The following is a 25,791-nucleotide window of genomic DNA, read 5'->3' as shown; positions in this document are numbered from 1 at the left end:
GTTTATACCGTTCCGCGTTTGGTAAAATTGATAAATCAATTTTATTCTTCGGGTCAGTATGATTACAGCGACACCTCATTTATATCATTTTTTTATGTTTTGGCGCTTTTATACGATAAAAACTATTTTATAGAAAAAATAATTATTTTTGCATCGCTTTATTCTCAGGACTATAACTTTTTTTTTTTTTGCTGATGATGCTGTATGGTGGCTCGTTTTTTGCGGGACAAGATGACGCTTTCAGCGGTATCATGGTTATTTATATCTGTCTTTTTGATCGCGTGTTATTCCACTTTTTGTTCGGCGGTATGATAATAAAGCGTTGTTTTTTGCCTCGTTTTTTTTTTTTTTTTTTTCTTACGGTGTTTACTGAAGGGGTTAACTAGTGGGCCAGTTTTATAGGTGGGGCCGTTACGGACGCGGCGATACTAAATATGTGTACTTTTATTGTTTTTTTTTAAATTTAGATAAAGAAATGTATTTAGGGGAATAATATTTTTTTTTTCATTATTTAGGAATATTTTTTTTAATTTTTTTTTACACATTTTGAATTTTTTTTTAAAACTTTTTTACATTGTCCCAGGGGGGGACATCACAGATCAGTGATCTGACAGTGTGCACAGCACTCTGTCAGATCACCGATCTGAGAGCAGTGCAGGCTGCTTCACAGTCCCTGCTCTGAGCAGGCTCTGTGAAGCCACCTCCCTCCCTGCAGGACCCGGATCCGCGGCCATCTTGGATCCGGGCCTGGAGCAAGCAGGGAGGGAGGTAAGACCCTCGCAGCAACGCGATCACATCGCGTTGCTGCGGGGGGCTCAGGGAAGCCCGCAGGGAGCCCCCTCCCTGCGCGATGCTTCCCTGTACCGCCGGCACATCGTGATCATGTTTGATCGCGGTGTGCCGGGGGTTAATGTGACGGGAGTGGTCCGTGACCGCTCCTGGCACATAGTGCCGGATGTCAGCTGCGATAGGCAGCTGACACCCGGCCGCGATCGGCCGCGCTCCCCCCGTGAGCGCCGCCGATCGCGCTGGACGTACTATCCCATCCGTGGTCATGGGGGCCCACCCCACCTCTACGGGATAGTATGTCCGATGTCAGAAAGGGGTTAAAATGAGATGTGCTCCCTAAAAAAATGAATCTGTAAATGTTGTAAAAATGAGAAATTGCTGGTCACTTTTTAACACTTATAACTTCCTAACAAAAAAAATTAAGTTTCCAAGATTGTGCTGATGTAAAGTAGACATGTGGTGAATGTTATTTATTAACTATTTTGTGTGACATAACTCTCTGGTTTAAGGGCATCAAAATTAAAAGTTTGAAAATTGAAAAATGTTCTAAATTTTCACCAAATTTCCATTTTTTCCCAAATAAAAGCAAGTCATATCGAACATATTTTACCACTATCATAAAGTACACTGTGCCACAAAAAAGCAATCTCAGAATCAGTGGGATCCGATGAAGAGTTTTAGAGTTATTACCGCATAAAGTGACACTGATCAGAATTGTGAAATTTGGCCTGGTAATAAAGGTGAAAACTGGCTTGTGTGTGAAGGGGTTAAGGACCTGCCTTCCAGTTGTGGTTTGTGCAAAGTGCATCTATGACTGCACTTTTGCTGGTCCAATGCACGTTGCTACAGAGTTGTTGTCCATGCGCATAACACTAACAAGCTCTGTATGATGTTATTCAGTTAAATAAATGTTTTAAAAATAGCATTTATATGTCACCTTTTCCTACGCTAATTAATGCTTTGACTAGTCGATGGGGCATTAGTTTCCCCTGACTAGTCAGCTTTCTTTCCATGTTATCGTGCCCCTGTGAGCATGATAGCATAATTTGCACAAGCCTGCTTCATCACCAGCTCATGCAAATCTCCCTCACACGCTGCTCTTTTCCACAATGTCACTGCGCCTCTATAGCCAGGTGCACGCTTCCTGACTTCAGAGGCGCACTGCCCATGACGTTCAGAAGATGGCTTCTGGTCATGCGCAGCGCACCCCTGAATCCAGGAAGCGCACACCCAGCTACAGAGGCGCAGTGACACTGTTGAAATGACGAGATTTGCATGCACAAGAATTGCAGGAGCTGGGGATGACGCTGGCTCATGCACATTATGTTATCACTCCCACAGGGGCGTGATAACATGGAAAGAGGGACGACTAGTCTAGGGAAATAAATGCCCCATCAACTAGTCGAAACCCTAATTAGCATAGGAATAGGGGACATTCTAAATGCTTTTTTAACCCCTTAATAGCCACCGATACGTATTAAAACGGCAACCTCTAAGGGGCCTTTTTAAAACGGCGATCGGGAACAGGGCTGTTGTGCCTCCCAAAATTGGAAAACCTCTGGGGTTTCAGCTACTGGGTGGTTAGAATCTGTTTAGTTTGTGACTATCCGCCATTTTTCTTCTGGTGCTGAGTTTGTCTTGGATCAGGTGTTTGTTTCACTCTTTATTAATCAGCACCTGCCTCCCAGTCTTTGCTGGACAACAGTATTTATCTGCTTGAGCTCTAGCTTGGTGCTTTGCTTTGTCTTCTGTGTGTGTTATTTGTGTAGTGCTGGTACCTCTGGTTCTGCAAGCCTTAGTTTCTATTTTCTATTGGTTTCTGCAGCCTTCACTGTGTTTTCAATTAGGAGGTGACCCGTTTTTGTACCCAGTCCTTAGTTCTTTTAGGGAACCCCTTCCCCTTATCTATAGGTCTTTGCATGAGATTAACCTAGGATCGTCGGTGGGTCTATTCTCAAGGAATGGGTCACCCACTCCATCATAGGGTTTCAGCCTAGTCATAGGAAAGAAATATATCTTGGTACCTTAGCCTAGTCATAGTGCAGGGTCAGTTTTCTCCCTTCTACCTTGGTCCTGTGTTGCAGATCCGTAACACTGGGGGTAGCTGAGACCCTGGAGAACATGATCAGGGTCACATTTTCCAGTCCCCGATCACGTGATCATCATTATTCAGTGAATATCAACTATCAGGAAAAAATACTCTGCCCACTGTTAAAATCATTTCTTTTGAGAGAGAAATGCTGTCCACCCAAGACCCCCGATACCTCCTTCATCCCTGGGCCCTCATAATCATCCCCCACCCTTCCATGTCATCTTCCTGAAAAAAAATGGTGTGCGCATGCGCCCACTGAAGTTTGCCGTCCGATACCAGGCAACAATGGTGATTTTTTTTCCCTATTGGTTCCTTTTGATCACTGATAGACCCTATCACAGTGATATAAAAAATAGTAAATCAAATCGCCATTTGTCCCCTCCCCCCCCCCCCACCCCTCAGTTAAATATAAAAAATGTTTTATTTTTTCCATTCTTTGCAGTTGGGGTTAGGATTTGGGTTGTGCTAGGGTTAGGGTTAGGGCTGTGTTAGGGTTGGAGTTAGAGTTGGGGTTTTTTCAAAAGTGAAAAAAACAATGTTGACAATATGACGGCTCGTGTTGAGCGCAAGCACATCGAGTGCTCAGATATGCACCAAATATCACATATCTCCACGTGTTTTTTTTTGTTGGGGGTGTCCAACAGCCACGAAACATGTGGCAAGGGACTCGAGCATGTCACTCGAGCACCCATGATATTCAGTGCATACCTGAGCACCCGATGAGAACTAGAGTAGCAAGCACTTGCGCTCAACACTAATGAAGACATATTCAATATGACACCCTAATGTTGTCAACTTCTGTGTCGTACGAGTGGGTTGAAAATGCTCACTGGATAAAATCCTTGAGGGGTGTAGTTTCCCAAATGGGGTCACTTGTGGGATTTTCCACTCTTTAGGTTCATCAGGGGCTCTCCAAACGCGACATGGTGTCCGCTAATGATTCCAGGAAATTTTACATTAAAAAAGTAAAATGGTGCTCCTTCCCTTCTGAGCCGAAACAGTAGATTTTCCCCAAAAATGGGGCATCGGCATTCTCAGGAGAAATTGCACAACAAAATTTGTTTTCCATTTTCTCTTTTTATCCTTGAGAAAACAAAAAAGTTTGGATCTAAAGTATTTTATTGTGTGAAAAAAATCAAATGTTATTTTTTTTTCCTTACACATTGCTTCAATTCCTGTGAAGTAACTGAAGTGTTAATAAACTTATAGAATGTGGTTTTGAGCACCTTGAGGGGTGACGTTTTTAGAATGGTGTCACTTTTGGATATTTTCTGTCCTATAGGCCCCTCAAAATCACTTTAAATGTGATGTGGTCCCTAAGAAAAGGGTTTTTTAAAGTTTGTTGGAAAAATGAGAAAATGCTGGTCAACTTTTAATCCTTCTAACTTCCTAACAAAAAAAATGTTTAAAATAGTGCTGATGTAAAGACGACATGTGGGAAATGTTATGTATCACCTATTTTGTGTGACATAACTCTCTGATTTAAGGGAATAAAAATTAAAACTTTTAAAAACTGCTAAATTTTCAAATTTTTTTGAAAATTTCATTTTTTTTCATACATAAACGCAAGTCATATTGAATACATTTTACCACTATCATGAAGTACCATGGGTCACGAAAAAATAACCTCAGAATTAATGGGATACATTGAAGCATTCCAGAGTTATTAGCACATAAAGTGACACTGGCCAAAATTGTAAAATTTGGCTTGATCATTAAGGTCAAAATTGGCCCGGTCACTAAGGGGTTAAAAGAAAGATATGGAATAAATCAGAAATGCTAGGTAAAGCACTCATGATGGCCAAAAAGGCTAATGCAACATCAACCTTCTCTATTGGAAAGTCCAGGAAAAGATCAGCACTCGCTTCATCCATAAAAAGGCTTTCATTCCAATAAAGATAAAGTCAGGAACAGTTTACACTGCAGTATTCCGTGAGGCACAGATGGAAATTACGGGCAACAGCCAGTAGGATTGTTGTGGCGCGTTCACTTGTTAAATTTGACTAGTAAAATGGTTACAAAACTTTAACTTTCTTTTGTATTTTATTTTTAACTTTGTATCTTTTAATAACGATCTTCCTTGACCAAAAATGCAAAGTACCCTAACTTGCTATGCTGCTTAGTAGCTACACATAAGTTCACATATGTAAGGGAGCATGTGGCAGGAGTATGTTCGTGGAGTGAACGGTTGCTAAATTGGACTACTTCAAAAGGAACTATTTTTAATAAGATTACAAATTAACAAATAACACCACTCCTGGGCTTTTGCCAAAAAGGAAGTAACAAGAAAATCCAGATCAATTCACATTCCTAGAGCAAGCACCTGTATTTTGTTGGTATGTTCGAGCTGCAATATTGGACTGATGCAACAAGGAAGTGTAGAAAAAAAAATTATAACACGCACAACTTTGTCAGGTATATAGTTAAGGTAAATTTCTGAAATGCGGGCATTTTTTAGTATAGAAAATGCAAAAAAGGCAAAAGTAATGCAAAAATATGTCTTTTCTGTCTCAGTAGCCAGAAAGCACACTTCCTCTGACAGAAGCCTTGGTTTCAGAATTTTTCTTAAGTAAGAAAATTAGAACAGAAGGCTATTAAGCTGCCCTCCTTTATTGCGGTGTCTGAAGAGGGAAAAAAGGGTATTATTATGGTGCTGTATTGTAGTTTATCACAGATTTATCAACTCGGTTACACTGACTCCGCAGGTCCAGGACCTTCCTATCACACAAATCTTTGCATTATTATTCACAAATTGAGACTACAACTTCCATTTCAACTGTGCTTCAGCATTGTAGCAGTAAACCACAATAAGATTTAGATCCTTTTCTATATCTATGTCTATAGAGCTGTATTCTCTGATCCCCTATCCATAAGGTGTTAAATCCTAATATGGCCATAAGTCATTATTATCAGGTCAGTGGGGGTCTGATGTTTGCCACCCACACCAATCAGCAGTTACAAGCTATGGGGGTGGTTGAATGTAAACACATGTAACAGGGATCAACTCCATTCAACATAAAGTGGCTGATGACAAAGATGGCAGATCAGCTCCTAGTCTTCTACACATTAAGTATAGCTGCATAATTTAGCTCCAAGCTAAGTGTTTATATACTGTTGCCTTCAATGCTTGTAATAGCTGATGGGATGTTGGATGTGGGATGCCAGCAATCTGACATTATCTTTCATACGAATAAGTCATCAATATATTCTGACCAGACTACCAATTTAAAGCATTTGTGTCGTATCTTACAGGAACTGGGGAGAGTGGAAAAAGCACATTTATTAAACAGATGAGAATCCTCCATGGATCTGGTTTCTCAGACCAAGATCGTGAAAACTATTCCAAGCTTATATATCAGAATATCATAACCTGTGCACAGTCCTTGGTGGATGCTATGGAGATCCTCAAGGTGCCATATGTGTGGGAGGAAAATAAGGTAACAGTAGTTCAGTAATTAAATACTAATATCTAAAAGCAGTTTAAGAAGTATGTACATTATAAGTGGATTTCATGTTTTGAAGTTCTATAGTTATAAGACTTGAAGTGAATGCAAATATTGAAACCATCTGCCAGCCCTGCTCCAGTGCCACTTCTGAGCTGCAGCTGTAGGCATGATGCCACTACTGCAGCAAAGAAAGGTGGACAGCAGGAGAGGTGTAACTAGATACAGGTGCTTCTCACAAAATTAGAATATCATCAAAAAGTTAATTTATTTCAGTTCATTCAATACAAAAAGTGAAGCTTATATATTAAATAGTCATTACAAACAATGTGATCTATTTCAAGTGTTTATTTGTTAATGTTGATGATTATGGCTTACAGCAAATGAAAACCCAAAAGTCATTATCTCAGTAAATTAGAATACTTTATAACAGCAGCTTGAAAAATGATTTTAAAATCCAAAATGTTGGCCTACTGAAATGTATGTTCAGTAAATGCAGTCAAAACTTGGTCGGGGCTCCTTTTGCAATCAATTACTGCATCAATGTGGCGTGGCATGGAGGCGATCAGCCTGTGGCACTGCTGAAGTGTTATGGAAGCTCAGGTTGCTTTGATAGCAGCCTTCAGCTCGTCTGCATTGTTGGGTCTGGAGTCTCTTCTTCCTCTTGACAATACCCCATAGATTCTCTATGGGGTTAAGGTCAGGCGCGTTTGCTGGCCCATCAAGCACAGTGATACTGTTGTTTTTAAACCCGGTATTTGTACTTTCGACAGTGTGGACAGGTGCCAAATCCTGCTGGAGAATGAAATTTCCATCTCCAAAAAGCTTGTCGGCAGAGGAAACATGAAGTTCTCTAAAATTTCCTGGTAGATGGCTGCGCTGACTTTGACCTTGATAAAACACAGTGGACCTACACCAGCAGATGACATGGCTCTCCAAACCATCACTGATTGTGGAAACTTCACACTAGACCTCAAGCAGCTTGGATTGTGTGCCTCTCCACTCTTCCTCCAGACTCTGGGACGTTGATTTCCAAATGAAATGCAAAATTTACTTTCATCTGAAAACAACACCTTGGACCACTGACCAACAGTCCAGTTCTTTTCTTCCTTGGCCCAGGTAAGACGCTTCTGGTGTTGTTTATTGGTCATGAGTGGCTTGACACAAGGAATGCGACACTTGTAGTCCATGTCATGGATATGTCTGTGTGTAATGGCTCATGAAGCAATGATTCCAGCAGCAGTCCACTCCTTGTGAATATCCCCCAAATTTTTGAGTGGCCTTTTCTTAACAATCCTTTCAAGGCTGCGGTTATCCCGGTTGCTTGTGCACCTATTTCAATTAATATGCTTGGATACAGCACTCTGTGAACAGCCAGCTTCTTTAGCAATGACCTTTTGTGGTTACCCTCCTTGTGGAGTGTGTCAAGGACTGCCTTGTGGACATCTGTCAAGTCAGCAGTCTTTCCCATGATTGTGGAACCTACTGAAACAGACTAATTAACCTTTTCAAATGCTTAGGAAGCCCTTGCAGGTGTTTTAGTTAATCATTCTAATTTACTGAGATAATGACTTTTGGGTTTTCATTGGCTGTAAGCCATAATCATGAACATTAACAGAAATAAACATTTTAAATAGATAACTCTGTTTATAATGACTCTATATAATATATGAGTTTAACTTTTTGCATAGAATAACTGAAATAAATTAACTTGTTGATGATATTCTGTGAGAAGCACCTGTGTGTGTGTGTATGTATATATATATATATATATATATATATATTGTAGCGTGGCTAAAGGTTGTATAGTCGATGGGAGGTATGTATCACAGAGAAGGTTTGTCGCTGTGATGTAACCCGGAGTGTTTTCTTTAATGCACATAAAGCAATAAGGAATTGTTTGGTATATTTGGGTCAGGGTTACGGGTAGCTATGAGAGATGGGAGGGTCTGGCTTCCCATATACCTCACCCCTGGGTAAGGGGCATAACCATGTCTGTCTATGTTTGTTTCAGGACCTGTGGTGAGGTCATAACCACATGTCTAATCATATGACGTAACCTCACCAATGGGTGTGGTTTCAGGCTACATAATGGAGGTGTGTAGCACATGGTGTGAGAGTGTTTGGAAGTCTGTCAGGGTGGACAAACTTCCATGTGTCCTGGCTGGACACTGCAGAGTGGCCTGTGTGTTGGACGGTTCCACGTGGGGACAGGCGTCCTGAACAACACACAGAGACCATCTTTAGGCTGGAGAGCCTATGTGCTGGACATGGCACAGCCTGAATGCTTACAGGTCTCAGAGAGAGCGGAGCTCTAGTATGGACACTGAGGACTTTTTCCGTCTGATGTAAGACTGTTTACCCTTGTGTTGCTGACTTAAATGGTTTATGGAGTGAATAAACCTACATGAATGCTGAAGAGAATGTGCCTCCTGTTTCCTCCTATGCATCCGAGCGAGTACAACCCCTACAATTGGTGGAGAATGCGGGGAACGATCCAAGGAGCACATGTTGCAGCGCTGGCTGGTCTGAGCCAGAGGATTGGACGGTCTTGAAAACCGTGAGTAAATACTGATCGGGGCCAGTGAGAACTGTTGTTCGTGGGATACCTTCAAGGAGAAGAGAGGTATCCAAGAACCTGTGCTGCACCAACAGGTAACGGATGGAGATCCGTGTTATGCTGATTGGGATCAGTGAGAAAATGTGTTTGGGCTGTAAAGCTGAGAACGAATGGAGATCCATGGTGTGCTGACCGGGGTCAGTGTGAAGCAAAGAAGGAGACATTGTGTCTGGGGCACCTCTGAGGCCAAGAGGTGTCCAGGAACCCGTGCAGGTTGCCAGCGGGTAACGGTCTGAAAACCGTGTATTGTGCTGATCGGGATCAGTGATTTTTTTGTAACAGACAGGAGTCTGTGCTATGCTGACCAGAGGTCAGTGAGAGACTGAGTTTTTTATTCTTGAGAGTCAGCTTGCTGTGGCTTGGTGAGGTCACGAAGTTTGCTGTGGCTCGGTGGGGTCACGAAGGTGACAAGCGGCTTGCTGTGGATCGGCGGGTTCACGAAGTCTGCGGTGCAGAGCCTTGTGAAGTTTAAAAAGAGGAAAAAAAAAAAAACATTGCTGATTTAGGTTGTGCAGACTCTTAAAGGGCCAGTGCCAGGCCAGAGTCACATTGGTGTGCTGTGCGTACTGGGGCCTGAGAGTTCTGTGGGAAGTCCACAGGGTGTACCCCAGAGTGGGGTGGTGTCCCTAAAAGTGGGGTGGAGTCCCAAAACAGAGCGGTGACCCCAAATAATTATGGTTGGCCAAAAAGGGGCTGCGTCTCCAAAGGGGGTAGTTGCCCAAAAGGGGGTGGAGTCCCTAAAGGGGGTGGTGGCCCTAAAGGAGAAAATAGCCCACAAGGGGGGGGGTGGCCCTAAAAGGGTGGAGTCTAAAAGGGGGTGTTAACCCAAAAGGGGTGGAGTCCAAAAAGGGGGCGGCGACCCAAATAGGGGTGGCGGCGAATGTGCTCATGGACTGCTGTCGGGTTCATTCAGTGTTCGAACAGCGCATGTCCGGAATATTGTACTGACTTTCCATCTGACAAGATGTCACAGAGTTGTTCTGTAGAAGTCAATGGAGTGTGCGTAACTGGACTTCTGGACTCAGGGAGCCTGGTGACGCTGGTGAACGCCACACTCCCTGTCTATCTGATTCCCGGAAGGAAGATGGAAGTTCTATGCATTCATGGGGTCGCTAGGGATTATCCGGTGTCCATGGTAATCATTGAGATGCCCACGTTTATTGCCAGCCATGATGTACCTGTAGTCCCAGACTTACCATTCCCTGTTGTAATAGGCCAGGACTTTGAAAGGTTTTGGGACTTGTGGGAGGAAAGGGGAGAGTCTGATTGCTCAGAACGGAGTCAGAATGACTCTAAGGGAGCCCCACCACAACAGGCGGCTGTAGTGATTCCGGATTGTGTGATGTGTGAAAAGGAGATAGCGACAGCTAAAATCGATAGTCCAGAGTTCCGGGTGACTGGAAGAAAGTGTGGGTCTGACACGTGTTTAAATGGGGAATTGCTGTTCCAGGATGACAGAGTGAGAGGGGGTGACTCCTATTCAGACTGTGACTCGAGCACAAAGGGAAAGGAGTGCAGTAAGGAGGAGCCGAGTAAAAATCACAGATCTTCATCACGTCGCGGGGGCCGCAGAAAGGCGGGACAAGTTATACCCTCTGAGAAGAAAGATGATGAGGAAGAGACAGGGTCAGGTGCAGATAACGTTATTGTCCTTGATGAGGGGGTCACTTTATCTCTGACAAACCCTAGCACTGAGGTGGTTAGTGACGGGCTGGGGTTAGAACAGACCTGTAGTAGACCCACATCTGCAATGCCCGCAAAGAGTGAAGTGGCTCAGTATGATGAAGTACCTGATGCCGAAGAAACAGGTGGAACTCTGAAGAGGCAGAGTGTGGGTGGGCAAGAGACCCCATCTGAAAATCTAATTAAAGAGGTGATGGTGCGACATGTGCTGGCCAAAAGAGAGCAGGACCATGAGATAGAGCTGCTTAAAGAAATAGTTGAGCAAGAAAGGGTCCTGAGAGAGGTGATTGAGCACAGAGTGGGTGAGCTGGAAAAGGAAGTCGCTGAGCTCAGAGGTCACCTGTCAGCATCAGCATGTCAAACCATAAATAAGGCCGTATTAAAAGATATGGAGGTGCTCAGAGAGGCCCAAGAGAAGAATCAGCCGGAGCTTCTCCAGAGAGAGGATGAGCATCGCTGCTTGGTAGAAGAGCAAGATAAAGTTCTCCAAGAGCTCAAGACAAAGGAGACTAATCAACAGCTCCAGAAATCCACAGATGACTGGGAAATCGAACTGTTGTGCTCTCCCGATCTGATCGTGGTGAATGAGAGTAAGCTGGAGAGGCTGACCAAAGAAGAGGCCTCCACGGAGGAAGAAATCCAGCAAGGGAAGTGCCACGCAGATGGCCAAACAAAGGACATCGAGGTCTTGGAAAACTGCGCTGAGGACGAGGAGGTCCAACGATATGACCAAGAAGGTGAGACTTCGATCTTCAAGTGCGTAATAGACGTACCCAAAGACATGCAAGAAGCGTGTGCCAGAGAGGAGGTGCATGAAGTGTTTAAAAAGGCGGTCGACGCGTGTAGGGTGCACTGGGCACCTGAGACCCATCAACTGGTCATACTGTCCACTAAGGAAGTCACAGTGAAGCGGGTGGCTGTCCTGAGAGAGATACATCTACAATGCCTCCGCACAAAACAAATGATCATGTTGAAGAATAAGGAAGCCGCTCGACGTCTGGAGCTAGCAAGAGAAGCTCAAAGTCGGTTGGGTATTGTAGAAGATGTCGTGCAAGTGCCCAGAGGTCTGGTGGGGAAAGTCATCGGAAGATTTGGCAAGGTGATGCAAGAGATGGTGAATAGGTCCGGTGTTATATGAGAGTGAGCATTCTGGCTGATGATGAAGCCCAGGTCGTGGGTGAAGATGGGATGGTTCCATTCCTTGTCGTCGGATCCATGGAGAGCCAAATGCTCCTGGGGTATCGTGTGGCATACCTGAAACAGATAGAGCAGCTAAGACGTGAGAGGGAGCAGATCAATATAGAGCTGCAAGGATTGGCAAACAGGTTGCCACCACCTTCAACTCGTGGTCTAGAGAGGCGAAGAGGTTCTCTAAAGACTGGAAGTCCTCAAGCTGAAGTTAACAGAGGATATAGAGGTAAAGGGAAGAGCTGCTCTCCGAAGAAAGACAATAGGAGAGGTCAAGAACCGAGAGAGAACCGAAGGTGGTCAGGTGGAAGAGTTAGAAGTAGTGACTCCTCAGTTAGTTCAGGGCTCAGTGACCTAAGTGGGAGATCCTATAGCAGACGAGATGACAAGGGGTCATCGTTATCAAAGGATGTGACGGAAAGGGATGACGAATGCCGACGAAACGGTTCAATAACAGGCTCTGAATTAGAGAGACAGTTTGACTGTCAGGGACGACTGAGAGGGGTCGTTAGTCGGTTTAGAACAAGTGCCAAGCCCCACGGCTTTAGGCAGAGGGGGGAGGTATGTAGCGTGGCTAAAGGTTGTATAGTCGATGGGAGGTATGTATCACAGAGAAGGTTTGTCGCTGTGATGTAACCCGGAGTGTTTTCTTTAATGCACATAAAGCAATAAGGAATTGTTTGGTATATTTGGGTCGGGTAGCTATGAGAGATGGGAGGGTCTGGCTACGCATATACCTCACCCCTGGGTAACGGATATAACCATGCCTGTCTATGTTTGTTTCAGGACCTGTGGTGAGGTCATAACCACATGTCTAATCATGTGACGTAACCTCACCAATGGGTGTGGTTTCAGGCTACATAATGGAGGTGTGTAGCACATGGTGTGAGAGTGTTTGGAAGTCTGTCAGGGTGGACAAAATTCCATGTGTCCTGGCTGGACACTGCAGAGTGGCCTGTGTGTTGGACGGTTCCACGTGGGGACAGGCATCCTGAACAACACACAGAGACCATCATTAGGCTGGAGAGCCTACGTGCTGGACATGGCACAGCCTGAATGCTTACAGGTCTGAGAGAGAGCGGAGCTCTACTATGGACACTGAGGACTTTTTCCGTCTGATGTAAGACTGTTTACCCTTGTGTTGCTGACTTAAATGGTTTATGGAGTGAATAAACCTACATGAACGCTGAAGAGAATGTGCCTACAGTTTCCTCCTATGCATCCGAGCGAGTACAACCCCTACAATATATACACACATATATATATATATATATATTGTGATGCAGCGGTAGGACCATGCACAGTGAAACGGCAGTGACCCAAGCAAGTTCAAACAAAAACGTTCTTTTATTGTGTTTCTTCACACAGTCAATATAGTTTTCAGCTTCTTCATACAGTCCATTAATAATGCATGGCTATATGACGCAGTCAATACACAGGCCGAACTTCCCTCTGTCCAGTTTCCCTGGATGACCGCACGCCGGTAACAAGTCTCTGTACTCACTCAGCGCACTGCACTCTTTATCCTCTGGAATGCAGCCGGGTACACATAAGACAGCCCAAGACGCAGGGTGTCAGTCTCTCTGGTTCCTTTAGCCTCTGTGTTGCTCCACACAGAGAGAGCTCTGCAGACAACTGCCCTGTCTGCTTCCAAGAACACACTGACACCCTTCCCCCAGTACTACAGGGCTTTTTAATCAGTCACTGCTTCACTCTTCTAATTACAGCCACAGCTGTGTCTGTAGCATGCCCTCATGGCCTCACTACGCTTCCTTGCACATTCTGGAGAGCACATACAGTGCCCCCTAGCTGTAACAGGGGTCACTGCCTCACAATATATACATTTTTTATCAGGAGTTCAATATATGGTTGTTTGATCACTCATATAATATACCAAAAAACCTTAAACCCTAACAGGATTGCAAATATAAAAGACACAAGGGCCTTTCTTAAGTGCTAAGCTGCTATGACAACCAGTTGACATCCTGCTATAACACTAGGGTGAATAATAGGTAGACAAAGGACGCCTTCCCCTCTGAGTATCTGTTTAGCTACAATGGTCATTTTTCACTACAATATCTATGATGGAGAATATAAATATTTGATACACTGACAATTTTGCAAGTCTTCCCACCTGCAAAGAATGGAGAGGTGTAACGCTAGTTACAACCCATGGACACGCTGTAAGTCAGTGAAGTCAGACGTTCCGGGGTCAATACCAATAGAGCACATAGTAAACCAAAGGAAAATACAAAGTCTTAAGTCAGGTCACATGTCAGGGTCAGAATACCAGAGAAGCGGATTATCAAATGGGCAATAACAAACGGGTAGTTAGAACACAGTGCAAAGGTCAACAGCAGAAGATCAAAACTTACAGTACACAGATAAGACGGAAATACCAGACAGCACAAGTCTAGAACAAGCTTTTGACTGACAGTGATCTGGACCAGACAACTCAGCTAAATAGCAGGGCAATTACCAAGAGCAGGGAGCATCTGTGGAAATCTCTGCACCCACCAGACTCAGGTCCACTGAGCTGTCAATCAAAGCACCGAGAGCTCAGCACACCCCAGCGCAGCACAGGATAGGATGACAGAGCTGTTTATCACTGAGCCCCCCGACACTTTGAGCAGAGGAATCGTGACAAGAGGTCTGTAATTTGTATCATAGGTACACTTCAACTGTGAGAGACAGAATCTTAAAAAAAAAACAAGAAAATCACATTGTATGATTTTTACATAATTTAATTGCATTTTCTTGCATGAAATAAGTATTTGATCACCTACCAACCAGCAAGAATTCTGTCTCTCACAGACCTATTAGTTTTTCTATAAAAAGCCCCCCTATTCTGCACTCATTATTTGTATTGCACGTGTTTGAATTCGTTACCTGTTTAAAATACACCTGTCCACACACTCAAACAATCACACTGCAACCTCTTCACCATGGCCAAGTCCAAAGAGCTGTCTAAGGACACCATAGACAAAATTGTAGATCTGCACAAGTCTTGGATAGGCTGCCTGACAATAGGCAAGCAGCTTGGTGAGAAGGCAACAATTGTTGGCACAATTATTAGAAAATGGAAGAAACACAAGCTGACTGTCTATCTTTCTCGGTCTGGGGCTCCATGCAAGACCTTGCCTCGTGGGGTAAGGATGATTCTGAGAAAGATCAAGAATCAGCACAGAACTACACGAGAGGACCTGGTCAATGACATGAAGATAGCTGGGATCCCAGTCTCAAACATTACAGATAGTAACACTACGCCGTCATCAATTAAAATCCTGCATGACACGCAAGGTGCCAACCCCAACCACAAAAACACTGTCCCAACTGTTAAGCAAGGTGGGTGAAACATCATACTTTGGGGGTGCTTTTCTGAAAAGGGGACAGGACAACTTCACCATATTGAAGGGAGGATGGATGGGGTCACGTATTGCGAGATTTTGGACAACAACCTCCATACCTTCAGTAACTATAATATCACAGATTATGGCCACTAAATCCTGTGATAGGGTTTTGATCCAGGGAACCAGTCTAATTGTTGTATGTTGAGCCGAGAAGTAATTTTTTTCCTAATATAGGGCAATTAGCATTTGCCTTATGGAGTTTTTGCCATCTTTTGGATCAATATGTTAGGATATACAGTAGATTGAAATCAATGTCTACCTTCAACCTTAAAACTATGAGATTAATTAAATGAGAGCACTAAAACTATTTAACTCTAAATAGGCCTGACACAGACAGAAAAAAAGGTTTTGTTCTTTCTATAACACCCATTGTTAAAAGGTATCGACAGACAATTTATACTAGTCATGCTGTCCAACCAAAAACAGGAATTAGACATAGGAAATAGTGGCTAGTATTGGAGAGATGCATATATCATACAGCGAATACCTGCCTGCAGATTAAAGATGACTTCAATATTGTAAATTTTACTACTTACAGTGAGGAAAATAAGTATTTGATACACTGCCGATTTTTCAAGTTTTCCCACCTACACAGAATGTAGAGGTCTGTAATTTTTATCGTAGGTACACTTCACCTGTGAGAGACAGAATCTAAAAACAAAATCCAGGAAATTACATTGCATGATTTTTACATAATTAATTAGCATTTTATTGCACAAAATAAGTATTTGATGTAATAAAAAACAGGACTTAATGTTTGGCACATAAAGTTTTCTGTGGCATATCTGGTTAAGTGTACCGCTTTCTCTCCACAGTTATGGAAAATTTCTGGTACCCTCCCCTTGTGGACATCAACCATCCCTCTGGCTGTCAGGATTGTGGGTCTACTATCTGAATACACAGGTTCCACCAGGGCCTGGTAGTCTTTACCTCTGAGGCCTATTGCTGTCCGACACCATATTAACATTTCACTCCTGGGGGGTATTGCAATGGGGATCGGATCACTCACTGTGACACGTCCAATTACTTCACCAGATAATTCTACCTGTTGTCTCTGCACCAGAGCTCTGATTTATTTCTGTAGGACACGTTGCTCACTTGAACCAGCAGTTTCGGCCACCTGTTGTAACAAGACAATAACTAACCTCGGCAAGACAATTTTCAATGACAGTACCAATGGTCATCATAGGGTTACATTCACGTCAATCAATATCAGCAATCACCATTCCTTGGGCCTTCAATTCTACCCGCCCCACCTTAATGGTGACCTCTTTGTACCCCACCTGTGGCAAAGGCTAAGCATTACTGGCAACTATTGGTAAATCAATATCTGGGCCACGGGTAATGTCTGTGTCAGCCCAGTACCGTTTATATAGGATGTAAGGCATAGTCGTCACCTGAGAACCAGTGTCCAATAAAGCGTTCATCGGGATGCCGTCAACCACAATGGGGAGAACCGGTCGTCCTCCGATGTACTTGGCTCACCAACTTTGTGGGCCTGGTTGTCTTATTCCTGGGGGTTGGTCCTCTGCCCCAGGGGTCGCTCGTTTAAATGACAGTAAGACCTTGCAATATGTCCTGCCTGGTTGCAGTGGCGGCAGATGGGTTGTCGGTCCTGATGATAGCGGTCGTTATCTCTTCCTCTGGTCGGCGGAATCCTCTTCGGTCTTTGCCAGGGGACGTCCTCAGGGTTGGCAGCCAGCTTGATCTTTTCTTTCGGAGATTCCTGCATGGACTGCACGGTCCTGGCTAGTGCAGCTACGCTTTTTGTCAGTTCCCTTACCTGGAGGCGTAGACCTGTAGAAGGATCATCATCCAGGATCTGTGCGTCAGCCTCAATGGAGACCTGAGGATATGATGCCACCTCCTGGTGGTACATGAGGGCTGGATGCCTAGGGGGCACTGTGCGGCTGGGCTGAGGTTCATGCAGCACCCAGATGGCCCTGTCTTTAAATTGCGCAAAGTCCAGGTCAGGGTTTTGCAAGGCCAGGATGCGTAGCTGGGTCCTGTGGGTCCTGGACAGGAGTCCCTCAGTAAACTGCTCCTTTCAGAGCTTGTCTCCATCCTGTATGCTGTTAGGGTCAACTTGTTTGATGACCTGCAGTGCCTCCTGTAGATCAAGGACACAGTCCCGTATGCTACCCTGTGTTCTCTGCTTAAACCCGAAAAACTTCATTTTGATTTCTGCAACGGTTGTCAAAGGTGATTTTAAGTTTGGCAAAGATTTGCTGCACAGTCCCTTTTTCTATATCTGGCCAGGATTTTACCTCTCTTATACTATGTGCACACGTAAGAAAAGAGGTGCAGAATTTTCTAGACAAAATCCGCATCTCCTGGCAGAATCAGCAGCCGTGGATATGCCGCGGTTTTTATGTGGATTTTGTGCGGTTTTTACGCGGAATTGCTGCAGATTTTGTGCGGATTTTCTGCGGTTTTTGCCACTGCGGAATTTTAACATGGAGGGGTGCAGAAACGCTGCAGATCCGCACAAAAGAAGTGACATGCACTTCTTTGAAATCCGCAGCAATTCCGCACTGATTTTTCTGCACCATCTGCACAGCTTTTTTTCCCCATTTAATAACATTATACTGTACATCACAGTGCGGATCTGCAGCGTTTCTGCTCGGAAAAATCCACTGCGGATCCGCAGCAAATCCGCATCGTGTGCACATACCCTTAGGGCTACGCCAATTAGTTGGCCAATTAGAATGCTGACCTTTTGATGCTCTGTCAGAGGATATACTTCAAATAGGCTGCACAGCCTTTCCTGCTGTGAATTCCGCTCTTGGGCTCCCTCCGGTGGTTGTAAGTGGCACTTTTGTGAGTTCTGCTCTTGGGCTCCCTCCAGTGGTTTTAAGTGGAATGGCTGCTCCTTGGATTCAGCAGTCAGCAGCTGCTTCCACTGATTGTCTATTCTGCTCGGCTATTTAGCCTGGCTCTTTCCTTCAGCTTGTGCCACTTGTCAATGGTTCCTGGTTGGATTCACATCTCTTTGGATTTCCCTGTTATCCTGACCAGTTCAGCAAAGTTAAGTCCTTGCTTGCTCTTTTCTGTCCACAGGTTGTGGACTTATCCGTTCTGTGCTTTCTATGTTTGTCCAGCTTGTCAGTATGAATTAATTCAGTTTAGCTGGAAGCTCTGGGAAGCAGATTTACCCTCCACACCTTTAGTCAGGTGTGGAGATTTTTGTAAACTCTGTGTGGATTTTTTGTAGTGTTTTATACTGACCGCACAGTATTCCATCCTGTCCTATCTATCTAGCTAGACTGGCCTCCTGTGCTCATCCTGGTTTCATTCTGTGTATGTCTTTTCCCTCTCTCCACTCACAGTCATTACTTGTTGGGGGCTATCTATCCTTTGGGGATTTTCTCTGAGGAAGGATAGTTTTCCTGTTTCTATCTTTAGGGGTAGTTAGATCTTAGGCTGTGACGAGGTGCCTAGGGAGTGTCAGGAGCATCCCACGGCCACTTGTACTGTTATGATCTGGTGGTTTAGGAGCAACATGGGACGAGCTCTAAAGGAAGTGGTACCTGTACTGACCGCAGTCCCTAAGCTCAACACAACACTAGAAGTAGCCGTGGGATGCTCCTGACACTCCCTAGGCACCTCGTCACAGCCTAAGATCTAACTACCCCTAAAGATAGAAACAGGAAAACTATCTTGCCTCAGAGAAAATCCCCAAAGGATAGATAGCCCCCAACAAGTAATGACTATGAGTGGAGAGGGAAAAGACATACACAGAATGAAACCAGGATGAGCACAGGAGGCCAGTCTAGCTAGATAGATAGGACAGGATGGAATACTGTGCGGTCAGTATAAAACACTACAAAAAATCCACACAGAGTTTACAAAAATCTCCACACCTGACTAAAGGTGTGGAGGGTAAATCTGCTTCCCAGAGCTTCCAGCTACACTGAATTAATTCATACTGACAAGCTGGACAAACATAGAAAGCACAGAACGGATAAGTCCACAACCTGTGGACAGAAAAGAGCAAGCAAGGACTTAACTTTGCTGAACTGGTCAGGATAACAGGGAAATCCAAAGAGATGTGAATCCAACCAGGAACCATTGACAAGTGGCACAAGCTGAAGGAAAGAGCCAGGCTAAATAGCCGAGCAGAATAGACAATCAGTGGAAGCAGCTGCTGACTGCTAAATCCAAGGAGCAGCCATTCCACTTAAAACCACCGGAGGGAGCCCAAGAGCAGAACTCACAAAAGTGCCACTTACAACCACCGGAGGGAGCCCAAGAGCGGAATTCACAACACTTTCTATAAAGTCACTGAGTTTATGGGACTCCCCAGAATATTGTGGAAGCCAGGCCGCTCCTGGTATATAGGGCATGGATAGCGGCATTATGAGAGTAGTTACTGTGGTGGGGTCCAGTGGCATCATGGGGCCTGCGGCTGTGACCGCCGCCAATTCTCCTCCTGGGTCAGACATGGCTCTTCTCCCTTGCTAACCTAGTAACACCCGGGGTCTCCTCTTCGGAGTCTGCAGCGGTTCCTCTTGTGCTCGGTCCAGCACTTTGCGGCGCCCTCACTTCTGGCTTCGCTGTACGGCGTCTTCACTTCCGGCTCCACCCACAATGGCACACCCCTCTTTTCCTGCGCTCCTCACGGCGCTCCTTCTGGTAGCTGTTGGCGGTTATTTTTAAAACAAAGTGTGCGTACCGTTTGACACAGTGATGACGGCAGTTACGGTGTGACGCAGTTATGGCAATGTTTGATGGCGATGTTTTAGAAACCCATTAAAGTCTCTGGTACACAATTCAATAAAGTCTCTCTAGTTTCTCAATAAGGCCGGAGTCACACTACAGTGAGATACGGCCGAGTCTCGCAGGTTAAAACCAAGCTCTGGCACTGGCACTCCGGAGCGGAGCGTGCGGCTCCATGTATTGCTGTGCGGCTGCACGCTCCGCTCTGGAGTGCCGATGCCAGAGCTGGGTTTTAACCTGCGAGACTCGGACGTATCTCGCTGTGTGTGATCCCGGCCTAAAGCACAGTCTCTTAGGCACACAAGACCCGTTTGCTGGGTCGGTCCATCCTGTTCGTGATGCCAAAATGAAACGCCCGCCAGGGCTGTGGGATACTCGGTACCGGGTCACCGCTGCCGTGACACATCCCTTTAAGTACCGAACCCAGTACCAAGTATCCCACTGCCTAGGCGGGGGTGTTTCATTGCTCACACACTTACTGCAGGTTACATGCATACTGCATATTATTCACAGAACATGTCACACACTGCAGGTTACAAATACTGTACATACAATGAATGTTATAAAATACAAGCCATTCTAGATACACATACACACACACACAAACTTCATGTTACACATGGCCATTACACACACAAACACACAATATATGTTACACATATGCACTACATATTATACACACCAATTGTTATGCACACACACATTTCATGTTACAAATATACAAACACTTTATAATAAAAAAGATACTCCATGCTAGATGCACGGACATTAAATGTTACACACACACACACACACACACACACATACACACACACACACACTACATTGTCAGTGCAGTTTTTGACTTGTAAAGGCTAGGGGCCTATTTGAAGATGAGGGTTTTTATCCCTCTAATCCTGAGGTGAGAAATTTTTTTCTTCCAAGGGCCATTTGAATATTTAAATATCCTTCAGGGGCTGAAAAATTGAGCACTAAATCCACCTACAAAGTACGTCCTGACACTGGAACTGGTGTCGGGATATAATCTTTCATTGCACGCGCCTCAGTATTCAGCAGTGAACACTGCATGCATGTGCTCACAGAGCAAGAAGAAATTAAAGGGCCAGCAGCCATCAAAATACAGTCCGAGGCCTGGATAGAAGGTCAATGAAGGCCATAAACAGCCCTTGGGCCTGAGGTTCCCCACCCCTGCTTTAATCCCAGCCTGTATTTAGTTGACTGCAGCCTGCGGCTCACTGCTCTGTTTAACCCCTCTCTGACCTTAGACGTACTATCCTGTCGAGGTGACCTGGTCCTATCTGACCCTCGACGGGATAGTATGTCATGCCCTTTAATGCGATACCGCGACTTAAGTTGCAATGATCGCATTAAAATTCCGACGCCATCTTACCTTAGGGAAGATGGTGTCGGCATCCAGGGCATTGTCACCGCCCACCCGGCCTCCTGATCGCTGTGATTGGCTGTTCAATTCTGAACAGCCAATCACAGCCATTCTCATTGTTTCAGCCAATCGGAGCAGCTGAAACAATGAAGTCACAGGCTAAGATCAAATACCGATGTACTCGATCCTAGGTCCGGTGTCTCACAAACATCCCGGATTGGCGCGATCACCGATCGCATCGATCGCGCCAATCGCAGGGCACAGCGCAGTAATACCACACTGTGCCCTGTACCAATCCTAGGCTAGAACCTAGCACAGGCCCAGCAGGGCCTGCAGGGGCTGATTGACTCGATCGATGTCATCGTCGATCGCGCCAATCACAGGGCACAGCGGCGGTCACGCTGTGACCGCTCTGTGCCCTGCAGGTGACCTGCCTAGGATCGGAGCTAACAGCTCCGATCCTAGGCAGGTCACAGCCAGGTCACCAGCAGTTACCAGGGTGACCAGGAAAGCTCTGATTGGTGGGATCGATGTTATGTTCGATCCCCCCAATGACAGGTCACAGCAGCAGTATGACCGCTCTGTGACCTGTCTGTCACCTGCCTGACCTGTGTATGACCGCTCTGCAGGGGTCCTCAATCTAGCTGAGGATTCCTACAGAGCAGTCATACTGCTGGATCTCCCTGCTGGATCTTGTGCCTGGATCTCCCTGCTGGATCTCCCTGCTGTGCTGGGTATTGTGGTGCCACAGCAGCCTGTAGCACCACAATCCCTGCTAAAGAAAGAAGACAACTAAACGTAAGTTTTATCCCTGATCCCTGCCCAATCCCCCTTCATCCACCCCAATCCCCACATCCACCCCAATCCCCACATCCCCCTCTTTTTAGCCCCTCCACCCCCATTTGCGCCTCCTCCGTGCACACATTTAGTAGCCGCCGAGCGTTGATTGGTGACGCAGTTCACCGATCAACGCTCGTGCTCGCTTTTCTTTCCTCAGCCCCTTTGCGCCAACTCCGTACACACATCCCGCAGCCGCCAAACTTTGATACGTGACGCAGTTCACTTATCAGAGTTTGTGCCTGCCGTTTTCCTTTTTTTTCACCCCCCTTTGCGCCACCTGACTACAGCCGTACGTTTTGATCACTGATCCCTGCCCAATCCCCACATCCACCCCCATCCCCCTACCCCCTCTTTTTACCCCCCTTTGCACCTCCTTCATTGCACCCATTTAACAGTCGCCGAGCGTTCATTGGTGAAGTAGTTCACCGATCAACTCTTGCGCTCGCTTTTTTTCCCTTAGCCCCTTTGCGCAACCTCCATACACACATTCCGCAGCCGCCAAACTTTGATAAGTGACGCAGTTCACTTATCAGAGTTTGTGCCTGCCGTTTTCCTTTTCTTTTTTTTTAACCCCCCCCCCCCCCTCCTTTGCCCGACCCTCGTGCGCACATCAAGCAGTGGCCAAACTTTGATAAGTGACGCAAGTTCACTTATCAGAGCTAGGGCCTGCTGTTTTAGACTTTTCTTTTTACAGGTTTTTTTCTCCTTTTAGCATTTTCTTTTAATATAATAGTTTGCACAAATCACTATCCCCCCACACATACACATACAGTTATCAATAAAGTACACCCAAGCACCATATTCACACAAAAATGTCCTGCTCGTCCCGTTCGTCCCAACAGCGCTATTCATTGGAGGAGGCATATGCTTTCCTTGCCTCCGACACTGATAGCGAGGGAGAGGATCCCACTTTTCTTTACTTTTCTGATTCTTCATCCTCATCCTCTTCTTCCTCCTCCTCATCTTCCTCCTCGGGTCCTGCGGAACCACCACGAAGACGCCCCAGGACAGAAGATGAGGCAGCGCCCACCATTCCTGAACGAGCGCTCCCCACTGCGGATCCCATTTGGACCTCACCCCCCGAAAATTACGAGCCACTGATTCCTGATTTTGTGGCAGAATCAGGAATCAAGTTTGACACCGCCGGCCTCACAGAAACAGACTTTTTCAAAGTCTTTTTTCTCTGAGGATTTTATTAACCTCATGGTGGAGCAAACTAATTTGTATGCTCGTAAATTTTTGGAGCAAAACCCCGGTTCATCATTTTCCAACTGGTCTCCTGTAGACGCAGTTGAAATGATGCAGAAATGTGCAGTCCTCCACATGGGGATCGTGAAGAAGCCAGAAATTTGGCAATATTGGAGTGTAGATCTACTATATAAAGCTGAATGTGTGTGTGTGTGAGTGTGTATATGTGTATGTCCGGGATTGGCATCTGCACCGTCGCAGCTACAGCCACAAAATTTTGCACAGTCACACTTCTGGACCCCGAGAGCGTCATAGGCTATATTGTGAGGCGAAATTTTAACCCCGCGCGTTCCAATTCACCAAACAATTTTGCCCCTATCTACATAATGGGGAAAAAAGTGAAAGGAAAAGTGTTGGAAGCGTCGCAGCTACAGCAACAAAATTTTGCACAGTCACACGTCTGGACCCTGACAGCGTCATAGGCTACGTTGTGAGGTGAAATATTAACCCCGCGCTTTCCAATTCACCAAACAATTTTGCCCCTATCTACATAATGGGGAAAAAAGTGAAAGGAAAAGTGTTGGAGGCGTCGCAGCTACAGAAACAAAATTTTGCACAGTCACACGTCTGGACCCTGAGAGCGTCATGGGCTACGTTGTGAGGTGAAATTTTAACCCCGCGCGTTCCAATTCACCAAACAATTTTGCCCCTATCTACATAATGGGGAAAAAGTGAAAGGAAAAGTGTTGGAGGAGTCGCAGCTACAGCCACAAAATTTTGCACAGTCACACGTCTGGACCCCGAGAGCGTCATAGGCTATATTGTGAGGCGAAATTTTAACCCCGCGCGTTCCAATTCACCAAACAATTTTGCCCCTATCTACATAATGGGGAAAAAAGTGAAAGGAAAAGTGTTGGAAGCGTCGCAGCTACAGAAACAAAATTTTGCACAGTCACACGTCTGGACCCTGAGAGCGTCATAGGCTTTGTTGTGAGGTGAAATTTTAACCCCGCGCGTTCCAATTCACCAAACAATTTTGCCCCTATCTACATAATGGGGAAAAAGTGAAAGGAAAAGTGTTGGAAGCGTCGCAGCTACAGCAACAAAATTTTGCACAGTCACACGTCTGGACCCCGAGAGTGTCATATGCTATGTTGTGAGGTGAAATTTTAACCCCGCGCTTTCCAATTCACCAAACAATTTTGCCCCTATCTACATAATGGGAAAAAATGAAAGGAAAAGTGTAGGAGGCAAATTGACAGCTGCCAGATGTGAACAAGGGGGACTTAAAGAATGAGAGCGATGGCGCCAAAGAGTATATACCGTACAGTTGCTAAGGTGGGGCCTCGACATGGGATACTCACCACACACGGGGATATGAACACACACAAAATGCGCCACACACTACCACGTGCTTGAACACATATTACCCTCAGCACACATTTCACCACAAATGCACCAACCTCGCCACATAAAAGTCAAAACACAAAAGTCACCACTCAAAACTCGCCACGCGCAGAACTCGCCACATGCAAAAACTAGGCTCTTGCAGAACTCGCCACAAGTGCAAAATTCTCCTCATGAAAAACTCGCCACACGCAAAACTTGCACACGCGGAAAAATTGCCACATGCACAAAAGTTGCAACACATGCAAAAGTTGCCTCACACAAAACTTGCACATACTCAAAAGGCACCACACATAATACTCGCAACGCGCAAAACTCGCCATGCGCAAAACTTGCTGCACACAACTTGCTACACTAACCTGTCACATGTAACTCGACACACAAAAAGTTGCTACACGCATGTTGCTACACAAAACTCATCTCACAAAAGTCGCTACATGCATGTCGCCACACGCAACTCAACACACACAACTTGACAAACGAAACTCGCCCTAAAACACACACAAGTCTGGTATTATACTTCAAAAATAAAAATCTGATTAATAAGCAGACAAACTACAACAATTGCACCATATAGGAAATACGGCAGCTGTCAGTCACATGACCTGTCTATTATGTGTATGTGTGAGCTAACATATACTGCCAGGGGGAGGGCTTCCTGTTGGCTGGGGATTTATCAGGCTGCCAATTTAGCTTACAAATACTGAGGTAAAAATACTGAGCAAATAACGTGTGAACGAGGTCTAATACAGGAGGAGATGACACACAGGTATATACTATATACAGGGGAGATGACACACAGATATATACTATATACAGGAGAGATGACACACAGGTATATACTATATAGAGGAGGAGATGACATATAGGTACATATATATACAGGAGGAGATGACATACAGGTATATACTATATACAGGAGGAGATGACATACAGGTATATGCTATATATAGAAGATGACATGCAGGTATATACTATATGCAGGAGGAGATGACACTCAGATATATACTGTATACAGGGGAGATGACACA

General features: G+C 45.1%; 1 protein-coding gene across 2 annotated transcripts in view; it reads left to right on the top strand.

The window, feature by feature from the left end:
• The window catches only part of LOC138649222 (guanine nucleotide-binding protein subunit alpha-11-like), a 123,629-nt gene that overhangs the window by 30,779 nt on the left and 67,059 nt on the right, over nucleotides 1-25,791 (top strand). For both annotated transcript variants that reach the window (XM_069739443.1, XM_069739434.1), the window contains exon 2: nucleotides 6,134-6,318. In XM_069739443.1, coding sequence (XP_069595544.1) covers nucleotides 6,134-6,318 — 185 coding nt within the window. The remainder of the gene's footprint in view (nucleotides 1-6,133; nucleotides 6,319-25,791) is intronic.

The sequence above is a fragment of the Ranitomeya imitator genome, chromosome 1 (assembly GCF_032444005.1).
Source record: "Ranitomeya imitator isolate aRanImi1 chromosome 1, aRanImi1.pri, whole genome shotgun sequence".
In the NCBI taxonomy this organism is placed as follows: domain Eukaryota; kingdom Metazoa; phylum Chordata; class Amphibia; order Anura; family Dendrobatidae; genus Ranitomeya; species Ranitomeya imitator.
The sequence above is the reverse complement of the archived record's forward strand: the minus strand, read 5'-3'. Positions and strand labels throughout refer to the sequence as shown.